This window comes from Numida meleagris, chromosome 10, assembly GCF_002078875.1.
Source record: "Numida meleagris isolate 19003 breed g44 Domestic line chromosome 10, NumMel1.0, whole genome shotgun sequence".
NCBI classification, from domain to species: domain Eukaryota; kingdom Metazoa; phylum Chordata; class Aves; order Galliformes; family Numididae; genus Numida; species Numida meleagris.
Genome location: NC_034418.1, coordinates 8,851,598 through 8,868,149, shown reverse-complemented (window position 1 = coordinate 8,868,149; position 16,552 = coordinate 8,851,598). Strand labels below are relative to the sequence as shown.

Here is a 16,552-nt window from a genome sequence, read left to right as displayed (position 1 = left end):
TAACCAAACTGTAATTTCACCATTAAAATAAATGTCAAAATTTCCTCCAGCTTCAGCTGGAGTTGGGTTTAGTCATCAGCTTCTAAGTGCAGATGGCCTGCTACAGGGCTTATTTTTAAATCCAGTGGTGTGCAAGTGCTTCAACAGATTATAAAAATATAAATGAATATAAATAACGTGAGTTCTGGTGTTGCTAAAAAGAATCATTAGAACTTGGGTGTGTTTAAGGATAAATGAGGACTAGTCCCTGTGGCTGCAGGTGGCTGGCACTTGAGCAAGGCTGAAAACTTAAGTTCTGAACTGAACTGTGTAGAACAGTTTGGGCTGTACCGTTTCTCCTTTTTAATCTCTTATTTTTTTTAACATATAAAAATGCAAAATAGAACAAAAAAGTTGTTAACTTCTGCATTTTTCCCTGGACAAAATACAGTATTTCTGGTCCTAGAGGATGGAGTCCCCAGAAGGTACCTAAGGGCTGCTGTGTAAATGTGCAAAAGCACTTCCCTTAACAGAAAATAGGCACCACTACACATACAAACAAAAAAGGAAAGGTTGTTCAGTTTCTTTGGATTTGTTTTTTTTTTTTTTTCTATTCAATGTAGGAAAACAGAAACATCAGAACTGATACTGTAATTACTGTACAGTTCACTTTCACATAAGTGAAAAAATATCACACTGCTTCAGGCTGCCTCCTAAATTGCTGGCAACCATGGCATAGGTACAAAACCCAGCATGGGCCCAGAGCAGCTCCTCTGTAGATGCCCCTAGAAACAAAATTGGGAAACTTAGAGAGTTACAGAATGCCCATTTCTTGGTGGGTGAGAATTCCAAAACTTAGGATCTTTAAATTCTTACACAGTCAACATGGAATTACAGTAAGTATTTCATAATTTCATCAGCAGGTTTTGAAAGATAGCTGTGTGGGGAGGGAGGAGAGCAGTATTTGAAGGAAAGTGAGCAAATCTATTTTGCATTGTTCAACTCAATATTGTTGTTCACTTTACTACCTTTTAAAAATTTAAAAACAAACAAAAAACAATATAGCAGTGCTCACTTGCTAGAAAAAGCTCTCACTATTTATTTTCACCATAAAAACCAGGACTTTGGCATATATAAGCAGAGTCCCTTGGATTCCCTAACCCCTGAAACTGCCTGGCTTGCAGGATAATTCAGAACTAAGCGCAGAACTGTGCGCAGCTTTCTTCCTTCCCCCCTTTTTGAATAAACATTTCTACTCCACATTTCTGCAGAGGTGTAGACAGAGCAGTAACATCTGCCTGAGCCTGCAGAAGCCTGAAACAGCAGTGAGAGGTATAGACAAACTAAACAGTTTGTCTATGTCATGCTGAAAACTCAACAGGTTACAGCTTAGAGTAAGTGAGAATGCACATAAGAATAGTGCATGACATGCTGTAGTGATGGCTCTGTTGTTTTAGCTCTCTAGATAGACTGATTGTTATAGATATGAAATGACAGATCTGAGGTTTTTGTGATTACATGCTTTCCCCACTGTTGGCCCAAACGTGGGTGTAAAGCTTTTGTGATGCATGGCAAAGGGTGCAGCCTACACACATTGCTGCAGAGCTTTGAAGAGTCCTCTTAAAGACAGCTCTCTAGCAGGATTCTTGTACTCTTCCCAGCTCGGGACTGAGACATGGCTTGTCCCTCAGGATCGTGTTTTATATAGTCCCACAGTAATTCTTCTTCCTTTATCTCCAGTAGTTTTCCTTTGCCAGTTCTGGTCTGTTCCCTTCTGCTCAGCAGGGGGTGTTTTTGTTCTTTTTCTTTGTTGCTATTAATTTTCCCAAAACACAACTATCTACTATATTTGCATAGCATCCACCATCATGCTACTAAGATAGTTTTCAAGTACATTAAATCCCACATTTTAAAACAGTAATAAAAGGCTTTTTGCTAAATAAATACATAAAGCTGCTCACAGATCATGCAGTAAGGAAACCAAATACAGAGCTAAAGTTCCCAGAACTTGGGAGGACAAAGGAACAGTTTACTAAACAGCCTTTTCCCAACACTCAGAGCTCTGATAATCCTGAGGAAATAATAAATCTTTCTCCTTTTTGCTCTTCCCTGCGTTTCTTTTGTTGTTTCTGATTTTAAAAAAATGATGAGTGTAGGTACTACTTACGAGGCAGCTTCCTTGATGTTTCTGGTAGTCCAACCAAGGGACAAGACTGTGTGAATAGGAAAGGGAGGTGAACAATTCATCCTGTAAAGGAATTAAAAACAAAAGCGGAAATCCTTTGTAAGAAAAAGAGTGGCTGGGATTATAGCTGCATGCTTTCGCTAATGACTTTGCAAACATTTAGTCAGAGAGAACCTGGAAATCAAGTTGCACTTTATTTAATATTCAGATAAGGACCATTCACCTGCTGTTAAGCTGCAACATCTACAATCATTCTTTGAATACTGATAATTATATGAAGCAGACTCCCCTAGAGGCTGGTAGTCTAGTCTGGATTCACCTGGAATACAAAGATGAATAATATTGCATATTACATGCTCCCAAGTAGTTGCAATTTATAGAAATGTCCATTTATGCTCTTGAAAAAAAAAAAAAAAAGAAGTGTATTTCCCTTGGGTTATGTTATATGGTGATAAAAATCTATGTGTGGGACTGCTCGGATTATAACTCCTAGCATGCCTGTTGCTGATTAATTAATAAACAAATAAAGCATTATATTTAGCCAGCTATCTCACTACGAGACTATAAAAGAGAAAATGTTAAAAAAAAAAAAAAAAGCGTGCCTTGCCATACGGAAAGGTTACGCAGAGACACGTGAAATGAGTTCCAGAAGTGGCACCGGAATGGCTCAGAGTAGATGTGTGCATACATTTGTAAAAGATGAGGAGCGTTATGAATGTGCTCTCTTAGCCTCCTCCTTCCCTCCTCTTTCTCCCATCAGGTGCCTTGTCCTTGCTCTCCCCTCTCATTTGCTGATGGCTGATAACACCTTATCTCCACCAGGGAAGCAACTGGGAAGTTTGCTCCTTCCTCACTAGACTGAGGGCATAATTAGAACAATGCACCTGCTCAGTCCTCCAGTGACTCAGTTAGTCTACATCCATGTCAAAATCCATGCTGTGAGGGTAATTTGATCATCTCACTTACTTTTTCATATACTTTATATGAATAAGCCACTGGAACAAGCCTCTGTTGCTTTGGTTCAGTTTAATCTCACAAATTTGTGTCAACTCTTTGTTTCTAGAAGAATTTTATCATTTGATCTCATGGTTATGCTTTTGTAGACTTTAGTACGTATTTTATTTCCCTCTCCAGAATATAAAATTCCATCTTGTGTCAAAATATTCTTATTAGTATCTATTTATATTTCAGAGACACTTAGAGGCTTCAGCTGAGATCGGGGTCTTGTTGTACAAGATGATACAGAGGCACACAATAAAGAACTGCTAGTCCCAGGAGCCTGGCAAGCTAAGCAAAGGGAGAAAGGAAATATCACCGCCGTTTTAAACCAGAGCTCTGAGAATCTGTGCAACTCGTTGCTGTGTCACACAGCAATATTGGCGAGGGAGTTCTGTAAAAGCATCAGAGTCCAGAATCAGTGCAAACTAAAGGTGCATATAAACCCTGTTTCCTTGGCAGGCATTAATAGAAGTTCAAATAAATGACCGGTGTGTACACTGGTGTCATTTGCACACTGAGCATGCCAAGGCTCCCTCGGTCTCCTCTGCACCTGTTTCTCCCCCAGCTCCATCCTTCAAAGCAGAAGATACTGCTTTTTGATGCTGTCCTCTTAGGTTCATAAAAGTTAGTCTACCACTGCTTCCTCTAGCACTTAACAAAAATTTACCTCTGGCCCTGAGATGCCACAGTGGTGTCAAATCTCTCTGACTGCAGCAGCTTCCAGGCGCAGCAGAGAGACACCAAAGGTCCTTTAGTTTCTCCTTCCAAGCACCCAAGGAGTAATGCAATTGTTTTGTCCTTGAACAGAGCCTGGAATCTCCTGCATTAAAATACTTTTCCTCATTTAATCTGCTCTTCCCAGCAGACCCTGTAATCCTGGGGAAGCAGTAGCCAGCAGAGGGTATTCACTCAAGACCAAGGAGCGGAGAAGCACGTTGGTATTCCCTGAAGATAAAACAAACCGAGTGGAAAGTTCACTGTCTTCCTTTTGAAGATGACTGAAGGTAGGAGGGGAGATTGCCAGGAGTGAGGGTGGGGTGGCAGCTGACACAGAGCTGCTTGTGGCCCCCAAACCTTCAAGGCCATGACAAACATTTGCAACACAGCCTGCTGAATTCTGTTTGCAAAACTGTGTGTGCTAAACTCTTTACCAATGCTAAGTGCACCGCCATAATGCTGCCTTCTGACTAAAAACCAGTTCAGGCTAATTGTTAAGGATCAGATAACAGGAAAATATTTCTATTTGACAGTCTACTATTTTTCAATTGTTCCTCTGTTACATATCTAAGTAAACATTTGTTCCACTTATCATTTCTGAGCAAAAGACATGAATCATTTGACTAGTAAAACCACAACGACAGCTGTTGCTTATTAGAAACAGTCATCTTGTTCAAGGGCCTGCTATGAAGGGGTTCTTCAGGAAACTGTTTCTGCTTTTAGTGCTTTACAGTGTAATGAAAACGGAGTTGCAGAAATTAGGGCATTTTTATTTCACTCGTGATTGGCAAAACACACAGGCACACACAAACAGGGCAGTTGTTACAGCTGAGCTAGAAGCCTGCAAGAAAATGGAAAACACTCATTTAAGGGTACAGCTAATGCTCTAATAGTTATCTTCTTTGGTTTTATCTATTTTTCTACAATATAGGTCAAACAAAGTGGGATCTAAGGGTCCCTTTTTGATTAGGTTATACCATTTTGGATTTAGGATTTGGTATTGGATAAATTATGTATACTAGTTATAAATCCTCTACCAGATATATTTTTTGCCCAGGTCTTAGGAACAAATTAATTCTGGATTCGTAAATACCCCTAGAAGCCAGTCACCAGTGGTGACAACGAGAGGACTTTCAGATAAAGCTTCTTGAGCCAGTGGTGGAGGAGAAAAAGGAAGAGTTTTAAAAAGTATGATCAGGATAGGAGAATGAAGGAGGGCAACTCTAACTGCTATGAAATTGTTTGTAAATGAGTGGAAGAAAATTAGGAAAGAAAAGCTATGCCAAAAGGAATTTGTGAAATAAGTGAAACTGAGGCAGGTGAGATGTAAAGATTTTTCTCTTTCTAGGATGCTGCTATGAATGCCTTGTAGAGCATAAGTGCAAAAATCTGTTTGTTCCTGTGACTGCATGAAAAAGTAGTGTATTAAACAGATGCCCTAACACTTAGGCATTTTTTCAGACAAACCACTGGACTGATAGAGCCAGTATGATGCCTTTATTGTCAGGTTTGAAGGGAGAAGCCAAGGACTAAATGAGCATAGAGACTGCACTGATCCCAGCAGAGAGAAGGGGAGGGACACTCAGGGCAATAGAGAAATACTACCGAGTAGTGTGCTCTGCTGGTAAATAGGAGCATTTGTGGCTTTGTGACTGTCGCTTAAATGTGTTCCAAAACACTAAATTCACTTCCAAACATTAAAGAAGAGTGAAAAAAAAAAACCACCCAAATTGTGGGATTATGGTAAAAGAAAAGAAAAGCAGGACAGAGGAATGGCGGAGAGAAGCTTGTAACCGAGGAGGCAAAGCTGGGGTTTATTATGAGTTAGAAATCTGCAAAACTGTCACCAATTCAACAACTGCATTCAGCGAGGTTTCTAAAGATCATATCCTGCCCTTCATTCACCCTCGCAGCACTCACTGATGGGAGTCAGCACTTCGCTGCAGCTGGGTATTTAGAAGTCATTTGTTCTGTGTAACATGCCCGTTCTTACTAATCTTAGTCAAGTAAGTAGTCCATCCTCATGTGTCATCCCACGGAAGTCAAATGTGCTATTAGCATAAGTGATGATTACTTATCCGTGTGAGGTCTTGTGGGGTTGGGTCTTTCAGCATTGGAATACTTGACATGGCAGTCTTTCTATTATAATTTAATAAAATGGGGCCCAATTCAGCTCAGAGATGCCCTAGGGAATCAGCTGGACTTAAATGGTGCTTAGGCCTTTGACTGGACCTCTACAAAGCCTGAATTTCATTGAGTGAATGCTAATTACTCAGAAGGGGGGTTATTAAATTATAGGCTCAGTTCTTTACTGTTGCTCAGAGCATGGTACCTTTCAAGTGCTTGAGCAAGTTAATGTACTGAACACAGAAGAAGGTTCTGGTGAGACTGCTTTCCCGATAAAACAAGGATTGAAGAAATGCTGTTAATAATTAAAGGATTTATAGATGTTGGTGAGCAAATTTCACTCCATAACAGTACTGTACAGTAAAACCAGATAGTATATATTTACACCAAAATGAAAACCTCTCTTGGAGCCATGTAGATGGAAAAGATCTAACAAAATCTACTGCAAAGTCAGTGGAAATCTTCCCACTGATTTTGATGAGCTCTGAATTTGGCCCTCACAGGACAAGCACACGCAGGCATCTTGTCACATCGTAGGCTGGGGTGATTGGGTGAGGTAGCGGAGTCAGTGAGCAGCTGGGACATGGAGCACTTCCCCCAGCCAGCTGCCTGGTGCAAGGAGGAATCAATCAGTTCATCTCCTATGTCACAAGCTAAGCACATGATTTTTAAAGGACTACTTGTATTTCTAACAGCTGATGTTCTCCCTCTTTTTAATTTCTTTGTGTCTTTTTGTTCTTCACCTCCTTTCTGAGCAGCTACTAGCCTCAGAGTAACTCCTGTTCTGTCTGAACCTTCATTCTAAAACCCTGCAGGCCCTCAAAGCATTTTCATCCTACTCAAATACTGTGGGACTTCCTTGTCACTTTTGTGACCATCTCCTTAATTCATAGATCTCCTGATTCCTGAAGTGTAATGGACAAAGAAAAATTTTGTATCATCTTTTCCTAACTGATTAGCTCCTGCATCTGCTTTTTGCTGCATACGATCTGCTGCAGTTGCAGAGAGAGTGAGTAGTTCTCTCTGTGACCCCAAAAGACTTTAAACAAACAAACAAAACAAAACAGATATTTGAAAATGTCTTTACTGATAGGAGAAAAAATATTGCTGTTAAACTCAGAGGGTTTGGCACACTAGACTGAGTGATATAATGGACCCCTTATAGCATTTGATCCTTATCTTTGCTTGCTATTCCTATTAAAACGATTTGCTGGTTTTATACCTCTTTCACTTTCAGCTTCCCAATCAGGTGTCTGGGAAAAATTGCGTTCATTAGTTGTTACATAAATTGTTTGCCAAATCATGCATATTAAAGGCATATATGCAGATCAGTCCTGTAAAATCACACATATAAAATGTATTTTATACAGCGCATCACTTAGACTTATTGAAAGACTAAAATCTGCATACTAAATGGGAGGTATGCCCTCGGTAAATTAACAGAGAATCTTCATTGTCAATGTTAATCAAACAGCACTTTAAAAACTCTTCTTTTATCGTTGTCTGAACAGCGTTTTTCTCCTGTTAGATTTAAAACCAAGCTCAGGCATTTTTAGAGCTTAGATCCCTTTGTGGACCAATGCCCTCATGCAACCCAAGACTGAAGAACAAGCCCAACTCCAGTCAGCCGTAATCCATATGAAGTCAGGAAGACTTTTTTGTAGTAAAATTAAAAACTTTCCAGAAAAAAAAACAAAGCAAAACCAAACCCCTTGCCTAATTGGTTTTAAAAAGATTTCAAGATCTTTACATGTCAACCTTCATGCTTAAAAGGAGGACTTCTTTTATTTACTAGTTGTCCAAGGACTTGATTTTTCTTCATTTTCCCATTAGCGAGGCAGTTTAGCCAGTAGAACTCCTTTATTCCTCTCACTGGAGTAGCTCAGAAAAAAATCATTTGATTCCAGCGGATAGTAGTTGATTTCATTACCGTATTAGAGAAAATAAAGATTACAATTCTGAATTATTTTGCCTGCAGTCCACGCACTAACCATGTAAATGGCAATATGTGGAAAAGTTGACTGCATCATAAAAAATTAACTTCCTGCAAGGATTTTCTTGAATTGGTTTCAAAAGAATCCTCCGTTTGGCATCTTTCCTGTACTGAATTTCTGGAGGGTAACTGCATTATGTGCATGTAAAACATGAGAAAGGAAACGTTCACTGAACTCCTTCTTTCTGTTACCAAATGTGACTGTAGTACGTTGTTTGCGTTTAAAAGAGTTGCCTCAAAGCTAAATTCTATGAGTATGTGCCTATGTCTGCGTGCACTGTAAGATAACCGCTAACAGAAAGTGAAACACTATTCTCTTTTACTTGCTGCTGAGTGACAAAGGTCGCACTTAATGATAATTTGAATATTCTGCCAACAGCTGATGATATTCTGCCCCTGCCAAAATAAATAAATAAATAAATGCTTCCCTCTCCTAGAGCAAATGCCCTGCAAGTCTATAGAAAACAAATTAGGAATGCGTTATTCTCAATGAAAAAAGTCTCCATGAGAGCTATAATTTTATTTTTTTTTAGTGCACGGAATAACATAAATCAAAAGAAGCAATAGTCTACCTTGTGTTTTGACTACTTTGACCCTCTTCAACCCCTGCCAATTTTTATCTCATTTTTGTTTAACTTTGTACATCAGAGTTTAATTTTAAACCTGGTCCTGAAGACAGTGATGTATAGGGTGCATCAAGTATAGCTTAAATTACCCTCTCCCCAGTGATTTGAAGTTGAGGGGAGGGTCCTACTCCGCAGCAGGGTGGGAAAGAGAAATGGTCAGATGTTGCCCTTTGAACCTGACCACCCTCAGCTACAGAAACGTTTATGCCAGAACATCATTTATTGATTTTATTATATTTTAGGATCTCTTAAAACTGTTGGTGAAGTTTGCCGTATATTAATTTTTGACACGCGCATATAAAAACAGAAATACGGGTTGAGCAGAAACTATAAATATAGACAACACTGCCCAATAAACTTACATCCTTTCGCTTACAGGTTTCCATTTCAGCCGATCCTTCCGAGCAGCCTGTCTTTGGAAATAAATGTTACCCCTCTGATAAGCTAACCAATTTGAAGATTAAAGCTGCATTTGATGATTAAAGTTTTTCTTATTTGATTATTGTTGTGTCTTGTAGCAATAGAAGATAAATATTAATAAAATGTTAAAGTCCAATTCTGCTTGCTTTACTCTTTGAGCATTTTAAACAATGAGCCTGAACAAATTAGGCAGGATTTGGCCCCTACACTCAGCACTGACTGCTCTGTTTTCTCAGTCCACTAAGAGTAAGTCTCCCGTGAAATGTTACATGTACCCGGCCAGCTCACAAACCCACTGCTGCCACAGAAAACTCCCGCTGATGGGTAGCTCTGAAAACTCGCCGTCCAATTATATACCACAGAGCTATGTATGTGTTTTTATCGAGGAGAAGAAAAACCACAAGAAGCGCTCTACAGCAGACCACAAAATGGGTTTGGCACCTGTGTCTCCTCGGGGCCAAAGTTTGGGAGCTGTGTTATCGCGGGGCCGGCTGACCCCGGGGAGCGGCGCTGACCTTGTCTTGCACGCAGAAGTCTATCGCTACGGCTCCCCCGAGAGCGCAGCCAGCTGCAAACTGCTGCCATGATTAACCCTTATGTGCTGGAGACGTAACGTCAAGTCATGGTAATAAAGCTTTCACTGCATAACAGATCTCTTGCTTTGTAAATTGTTGCTCTTATCAGCTGCACTCTCGGATGTTATCCCTTTTCTGTGAAGCATGACTGCTGTGTTGCTCACTGGAAAGGCTACCGGATCTATACAGTCTGTGATATTTATTCAATTGCTTTGGAGAGCGGTGCAGAGAATGTGTTTTGTTTAAATGAAAAGTGCAGTGTGTGAAAACAGATGAAAAAAAAAAAGAGAGAGAGAAATTCTCATACATATGAAGCAATATATTAATTAAAATCCAGAATGCCTCCAGCAGATTTGAATCCAGGAACACCAGATTTGCTATAGCAGACAACTGTGTTGTTTCACCGAGTCCAGACTCCTGTTTGTGGAAGTAATTTACACCTAGTGTTTGTAAAAATGCAAACCTCGAGCCTGTGACGTAGCTGGACAATTATAGAGCTTTGCCATTCGGCTGGAAACAGAGCACTCACACAACAAACATAAGCTGTGTAAGTCTTATTTTGTCATGCACTTCAAATATGAGACCTAACTCTGTGCTCTCCGGTTTGCAGAGAAGTCAGTGGGAGCTGTGAGCATCCGTCAGCCTGCGATCCCAGTGTGCAGGGCTGAACAGGGCCCAGGCCTCCTCAGCGCCACAGAGCCCGTACCTCAGTGTGCTGCCTGCTCTCCAGCCCTCCCCTTGCCAAAGCTTTGGCCACATCGCAGCTCTGAATGAAAAAGTGGCCTTAACGTAAGCCCTGGGACAACTCAATGTTATCTGCTCCAGTCTGAGAGGAGCAGGAGCCTATCTGTGCTGCCGGCATTGCCAGGGCTCGGCTGCTGAGCCAGGTCTGCACTGCACCCACTGCTAAGCGCTGTGAGAGGACTCAGGAACGGCGCGGCCCGTCCCAGTGGCAGCTCTGCGATCCTCAGGAGCGGGACCAGGAGGCCTGGCACACCAGGAGCAGGTCAGTCATGCTGTGAGCGGGCGGTCGGTCAGGCTGTGAGTGGGAGGCCGGGCTCACAGGGCCGCCCCTGTAACCAGACCCTCTGCATGTCCAATCTCTGCTGTACTCTGGGGTTCATAGCAAATGTCTCTGGCCTGGAGTTTGTAGTTGTGGTCGTTGGTTGCTCCTAACGTCATGTGGTTTGTCCCCAAGGAACCAAGGGCAGAGGCCATCCTTGCTGCGAGGGTTTTGCTGTTCCCCACAACGGAGAAGCGCCCTCGGCCGGTGGTGCTCTGCTTTTTGGCACCTGGGTTCAGCTGCTTGAAAGGCACGGCAGACAGCTCCTGTACGGCCTGGGGCAGTCAGGGTTGTGTCAGCTGGGCTGCTCTCCGGTGGCACAGTGAACGTTTTCCTCAGGGCCCACAGAGGAAAGAGCTGGGGTTGGCCGTCCCTTCCCACCTCCCTGGGCCACCACTGTAACACCAACACCTGTAGTTAAAAAATGCCATCAGACCCTGCAGGTCCTGCATGGCACCTGTGCGTGTCAGAGGGGCTAGGGCTGTATCCTGCTCTGTGTGTGAGCTCCCACGTGCCCTCCCATCCCTTCTCCCCTGCCACAAGGTACGGCCGCTGCCTGCTGTTTGGTGACTTAAAAAGGGGAGAAAGCAATGAGTTTGGCGAAATTATCTTGAAGTTATTTTGTTCCCTTGTGAGGTTTGGGTGTGAAGGGAGCTTCTAGTGTATTAACTCCTATTAATATTAAGCCTCTACTGTTAATAGGATTTGCATATGGAAAGGAAGAAGATTGACCTTTAAATTCATTTAATAAAGCAAATTTTAAAAATAATTTTAGTTAAAAGCATTAGTGCGGTGAAAAATACAAGAACAAATACATAGACATCAGTATCCGGGCTTTTGGTAATGCTAATGAGCAAATTATTGCAGGGGAAGATTTGCATCACTGGAATACATGTTCCAGCCTCCATCCTGATGTATGTGATGTGGGGTTATCTGCGTAGGGCTCCTCTTTCAGAACACATTTTCCTCATATAAAATAGCCTCCTCTTAACTCCCATTGGGGACTGCCTTATAAATGAGGAAGCGGTCCTCAAGGGATTGGCTTGGCTAAAAAAGTGCGTTATTTAAAAACAAGAACAAAAACTTATTAGAATATTAAGCAATATAATTAGCTCATTTCTTTTTTTTTTAATCTTAAAAAAAAAAAGTATAGCCAATTTTAATTAAACACGTTCACTAGATGTTTGAATCGTGTAAGAATTAGAAAATGGTCCTGCATTTTAGAGTGATGAGTGCTTCAGTTTCAGGTCCTTGCTCTGATTGCTGTAGTCGGGTGCAGCCGCAGTGCAGCGGATAAAGGAGTTCTCCTGTCCCAGGACCCATTCTGCCCCTGGAGGGGCACTCTGAGCCCTGGGAGGGGATGCACGTGTTCCCTTTGCGTGGGAAGGGACATGGGTTGCCTATACCAAAGCTGGCTAAGTGGTCAAAGTAGTGTTGTCCCCACTGCTAAATGCTGATTTACACGTGCTGAAAGGCTTCCGTTGCCCTCACAGCAAGTGATGGAAGGTATAATTGGATTAGTAACACGGCATCGCTCTTCGGGTCTGGTGGGTGAGAACCGCTGCCCGGTGGCCCTGATCTCTGGTGTTCGCTGCTCCTCAGGCCTTGACCCACCCGCGGCGCTGCTTCCTAGCATGGTTCCCTGCAGTGCTCTGAGGTGCACGGGCGGAGCTTGCTGCAGGCTCAGGGGAATATTTGTCGGTATTCGGCGGTACTTCCTTACGCAGCAGGGTCCAGAAATCCATCTGTTTGCGCTGCTCCTGCCCTGCCCCGAGCCCACCCCAGTGGGATGAGGTGAAACTGTTCAGGTTCCTCTTCTCAGAGCCTCACTGATGTCATCTGTTGGATGCAGCTCTGAGCATCTGAGGTTGGTGAAATTAAATAAGGTGCGAGCATCCTTTGGTCTGTGGCTCTCTGCCACACACTTTAGAACAATTACTCGCGGTAACCTTAACAATAGTGTATTAAGGAAAAAAAAAATCTTCATAAAAGGATTTAGCGTTGGGATGGAGCTCTGCCTGGTATTAGAACAATTACGAAGCAGATGCACCCACTCCAAGCAAAGTGACCTTTTCATCAAGTTACAAAACATTAAAGGTTAAGGGATGTTTGAAAGGAAGTTAATACTTTTAAAACAGTAGAAAAAAATGGCCATCCTTTCAAGACCTGACCAAACCTGTGGGAAACTTCCAGTCGTAATTTAAGTAACTCTTACAATAGAAAGATGGAAAGTATTTTACATCGTCTGTTTTATTTTAAAACCGCACACACTTTTTTAGAGAAGCAATGGGATTTGATAACAAGAACTACCCCACGGAAGAAACCCGCTCTAAAGCTGGTTAATTGCAATTTTTAAGTCACTTTTTTTTTTTTCTCTCCATTGTGCACCGATGACACGAGAACAAAGAGAGCGAATCAATGCCGGTGTCACACTTTCTCAGTTTCCACCTCCCGCCCGACCCGGCCGTGCCAACGGGACCCGCTGGTGCTCGGCGCTCCTCGGCCCTGGGCACGGGCGGAGCGCGGGGCCGCTGCAGCCCACGTCCCGCCGCGGCGGAGCGGCACCGGGCGCCAGGGGCAGAGCGAGGTCCCTTCTGGGCAGCCGGGCGGCTTTGTCATTTCTTCAGTATTTTTAAGAGAAACTCGCCTGTCTTAACGCAAACGCTGTATGCAAATTAGTAAAATAGCCGCCTAGGAAAGAAGTTTCTGCGGAAAGAAAGGAGGGATCTGGCAGGAGAAGCTCCGCTCCGCGCTTCTTCCCGCTGCAGGATGTATCTGGGCACAACCAAATCTCCCTGCCGTGAGGTCACAGGCGCTCGCAAGGGCACGGCCGCGCTCGCCCGGCAGCGCCGACCCCCGAGTGATGCAGGGAGCAGGCGGGGATCCCTTTCCCCCCGCCTCGGCCCCGCCGGTGCCCCCGCCGCTCCCCGGCCCCGGGGGCTGCACGGAGGAGCTCCTCGAGCCGGAGCGGGGCCAACTTCGTGCGGGCGGGCTGCGCTGAGCCCTCTGCGCACAATGGCTGCGGTTGGCACCCGGGGGAGGGAGTTTCAGGCTCTGTAACTAATTTTCATAAAGGGTTTTCCTACTGCCCAAGTGAACACATTACGCTACAGTAGCTCTGAATGGTATCGCTCCTTTCCTTCAGAGCGGCGGCCGATTGTTTCTTCAGAGACCCCCAAGTCCTTTCAAGGGGGGAAAAAAAAAAAAAAAAGTGATAATTCAGCGGGACAGCACCGCGGCGACAGATCTCACATCCCCGCGCACCGTCCCCAAAAAGTGCCGCTGTGGGCGCGGAGGCGGCGGGCGGGGCGGCCCGGGCCGGGCGGGGCCGAGTCGGGCTGCCCCGGCCCCCCCGGCTCCGCGGGCGGCAGCAGCCGCTGCTCTCCCTGGGCCGCTCAACTTCAGCTCCGGCCGCAGCGGCTGCGGGTCTCGCTCCGGCCCCGCCGGTGCCCGGGAAAGGCTGCGGGGAGGGCCGGGCCGCGCTGCCCCGCTCCGCTGCGCGGTTCTGGCTTTGCCGATGCGCGGCCCGCGGGGCTCCAGGAGGGGCGGGCTGGGGCTGCGGGTTCGCTCCTGGGGCTGGGGGAGCTGCCCGGCCCCCGCTGTCCCAGTTCTGACGTTCCGGGGCGCGATGCGTGGCAGAACTGGGAAAGTCCTCCGGATAATTTGCAGCCAAAACATCTGGTTCGTTACAGCGCAGCTACCGGACTGAGCCAAACAAACTTTGCTGCTGTGTAAATTCACTTACCCAAACAATTTACATTCAAGCAAAGATTTTAGCCCGGAGAAAAACTTTTATTCATTTGTACTCAGGAGGTTTGGGAATTCGTAGGCATTTAAAAATAATTTTGCTCTAATAAAGTTATGTAGATATTACAAAACGCCTTTGTTCTCTCCTCAGATAATTGCCGCCGCTGTAATAGTTATTGACAACGCTTTGTATTGCACAAAAGCCGGGGATCGTTGTCGGGCGCGGGCAGCCGTGTTCTTAAACAAACTTGGCAGAGGCGCGTCCGTCCCGGCAGCGCTGATGCGAACCGCTCCTCCTTTGTTCCGCACCGGGCGAAGCCGCGGCGGCCCCCGCGCATCCGGGGGGCACCGGGCGCTCCCCGCAGCCGGCGGTGCCGGCGCTGCCCCCCGCTCCGCTCCGCGCCTGCAGCGGGCAGGTGGGGGCCCGGCCCCGGCGCTCGGCGCGCCCCGCAGTCCCCGGCGAACCCCCCCCCTGCTCGGGGCCGAGCCAAGTCGGCGAACTTAGCCGGGAATCCCCGCTGGCCGCCGCCGCGCTGTCCGTGTGCGGGGCCCCCCGCAACTCAGCCGCTGCCGCCGTGCTCGGGAGCTGCGGTGCGGACGGGCGGCGGAAGGGGCAGCGACGGGGCTCGGGGCGGGCGCGGTGCCGAGCGGGCGGGACGCTGAGCGGGGTTGGTCGTCTGACGGTGGGACTGGGAAATAATTGGTACCTGGCTTTGGAAGTGCCGGGAAGGGCGAGCTCAGCGCCGAGCCTCGTGTGCGGAGTCTCTGCAGATAGAGCCCGTGCAGTCATCGATTTTGTGCGTTTGTTTTGTAAGCGTTATGTTTGTAAATGTGACACTTAATACAATTACGGGTTCTGGCTCTCTGAAATAGACTGTGACCCCCGGAGAAGCTAATGCACGTGAAGGGCTCCGCGTTTGCAGCTGAAATCCGTCCGATCGGAAGTTCAATAGATTTTTCTTCCTTAAAAAAAAAGAAGGGGGGAGGGGGGGGGAAGAGTACAGTTACCAACCAAACTGTTCCGCGGCTCCTCCGGGCTGCGAGCGGGGCACGTGTGTGCGTGTTTGTGTGCGTGTTTGTGTGCGTGTGCACGCCCGCTGCGCCGGCCCCGCGCGCGGAGCTGTCTGTATGGGGCCGGGCGGCTCCTCGGCGGCCGGTCACCAAAGTTTGCCTTTTCCCCCTCAACCCCGCTGCCTTCCCGGGCCTTAAGCGAGAGCGGAGCGCGCGGTAGGAAGCTGGGGGAGGTGAGCGGGGCCGGGGGGAGGGAGGAGGGCAGAGAAAAGTTCCCGCAACTCGCAGAGCCCCGAAGTGATGTTCGGCGATTTCCTCGGGATGCTCCGCACCGGCGCAAGGAGCGGCAGAGCGGGGCTGCGAGGGCCGAGCGACGCGTCCCCGGGGCTGCGCTCAGCGCTTCGGGGCGATTTCCTAATTTTTGACTCCAGGAGGGAGAGAGGCAGCGCGAGCTGAGCGCAGCCCTCGGTTCCTCGCTCCCGCCGCGCCGTCACCGCGCTGTCACCGCTCAGGGCCGGAACGGGCGGCAGCGCCGGCGGGGACGCGGGCGGACGCACACACGGACACACGGACGCGGCCGGGACAGAGCCGGGCTCCGCGGCTGACGGCTCACCGCGCCGTTCGCCGCAAACGTTTCGTTTTCCCCCGGCAGCACCGGGTTCCCGGGGACTTCGGGCGGCGGCGGTTCATTTTTCGCCCTACGCTCCGCGTTAAAACCACCGTCCCGTGACCGCCGCCGCTCAGCCCCCGCCCCGCGCACCGAACGCAGACCCCGGGGGGCGCGGGGAAACCGCGTCCGCGCAGTGCGGTGCTCGGAGCCACCCCGAGCGCGGAGCGCCAGGGGCGAGCGGAGGTGCTTTTGATCTTACCGTAACACTGAGATCATCATCTTTTTTTTTTTTTTTTTTAATTCCTCCCCGTGAACTTAAGAAAAAAAAATTATTTGCTACTGGTTTTTTTTTTCTCTTTTTTCCCTCCTCTTGCTGCCAGTACACGGGGGATGCGGGAGGCGGCGGGGCCCGGCGTGCCCCCACCCCATCCCAGCTCCAGCCCCATCCCAGCCCCGCGCCGCCCGCCCGGCCCGGCCCGGCCCTCCCGGCGCAGCGCGGC

At 46.8% G+C, this 16,552-nt stretch overlaps 1 protein-coding gene and 1 long non-coding RNA gene across 5 annotated transcripts in view; one reads left to right on the top strand and one right to left on the bottom strand.

The window, feature by feature from the left end:
- LOC110404481 overlaps positions 1-13,949 on the top strand; it is a 33,903-nt gene extending 19,954 nt beyond the window's left edge. For 2 of the 4 annotated variants that reach the window (XR_002442267.1, XR_002442268.1), the window contains 2 exons: positions 4,026-4,167; positions 9,005-13,949. This is a non-coding gene — a long non-coding RNA (uncharacterized LOC110404481). The remainder of the gene's footprint in view (positions 1-4,025; positions 4,168-9,004) is intronic. The other 2 variants (XR_002442269.1, XR_002442270.1) reach the window with 2 other exon arrangements.
- LOC110404391 (translation initiation factor IF-2-like) overlaps positions 14,456-16,552 on the bottom strand; it is a 3,073-nt gene continuing 976 nt past the window's right edge. Inside the window, exons 2-3 of the mRNA XM_021408608.1 lie at positions 15,283-15,394; positions 14,456-15,196 (exon numbers count right to left, since the gene is read on the bottom strand). Coding sequence (XP_021264283.1) covers positions 14,670-15,196; positions 15,283-15,394 — 639 coding nt within the window. The 3' untranslated portion in view covers positions 14,456-14,669. The remainder of the gene's footprint in view (positions 15,197-15,282; positions 15,395-16,552) is intronic.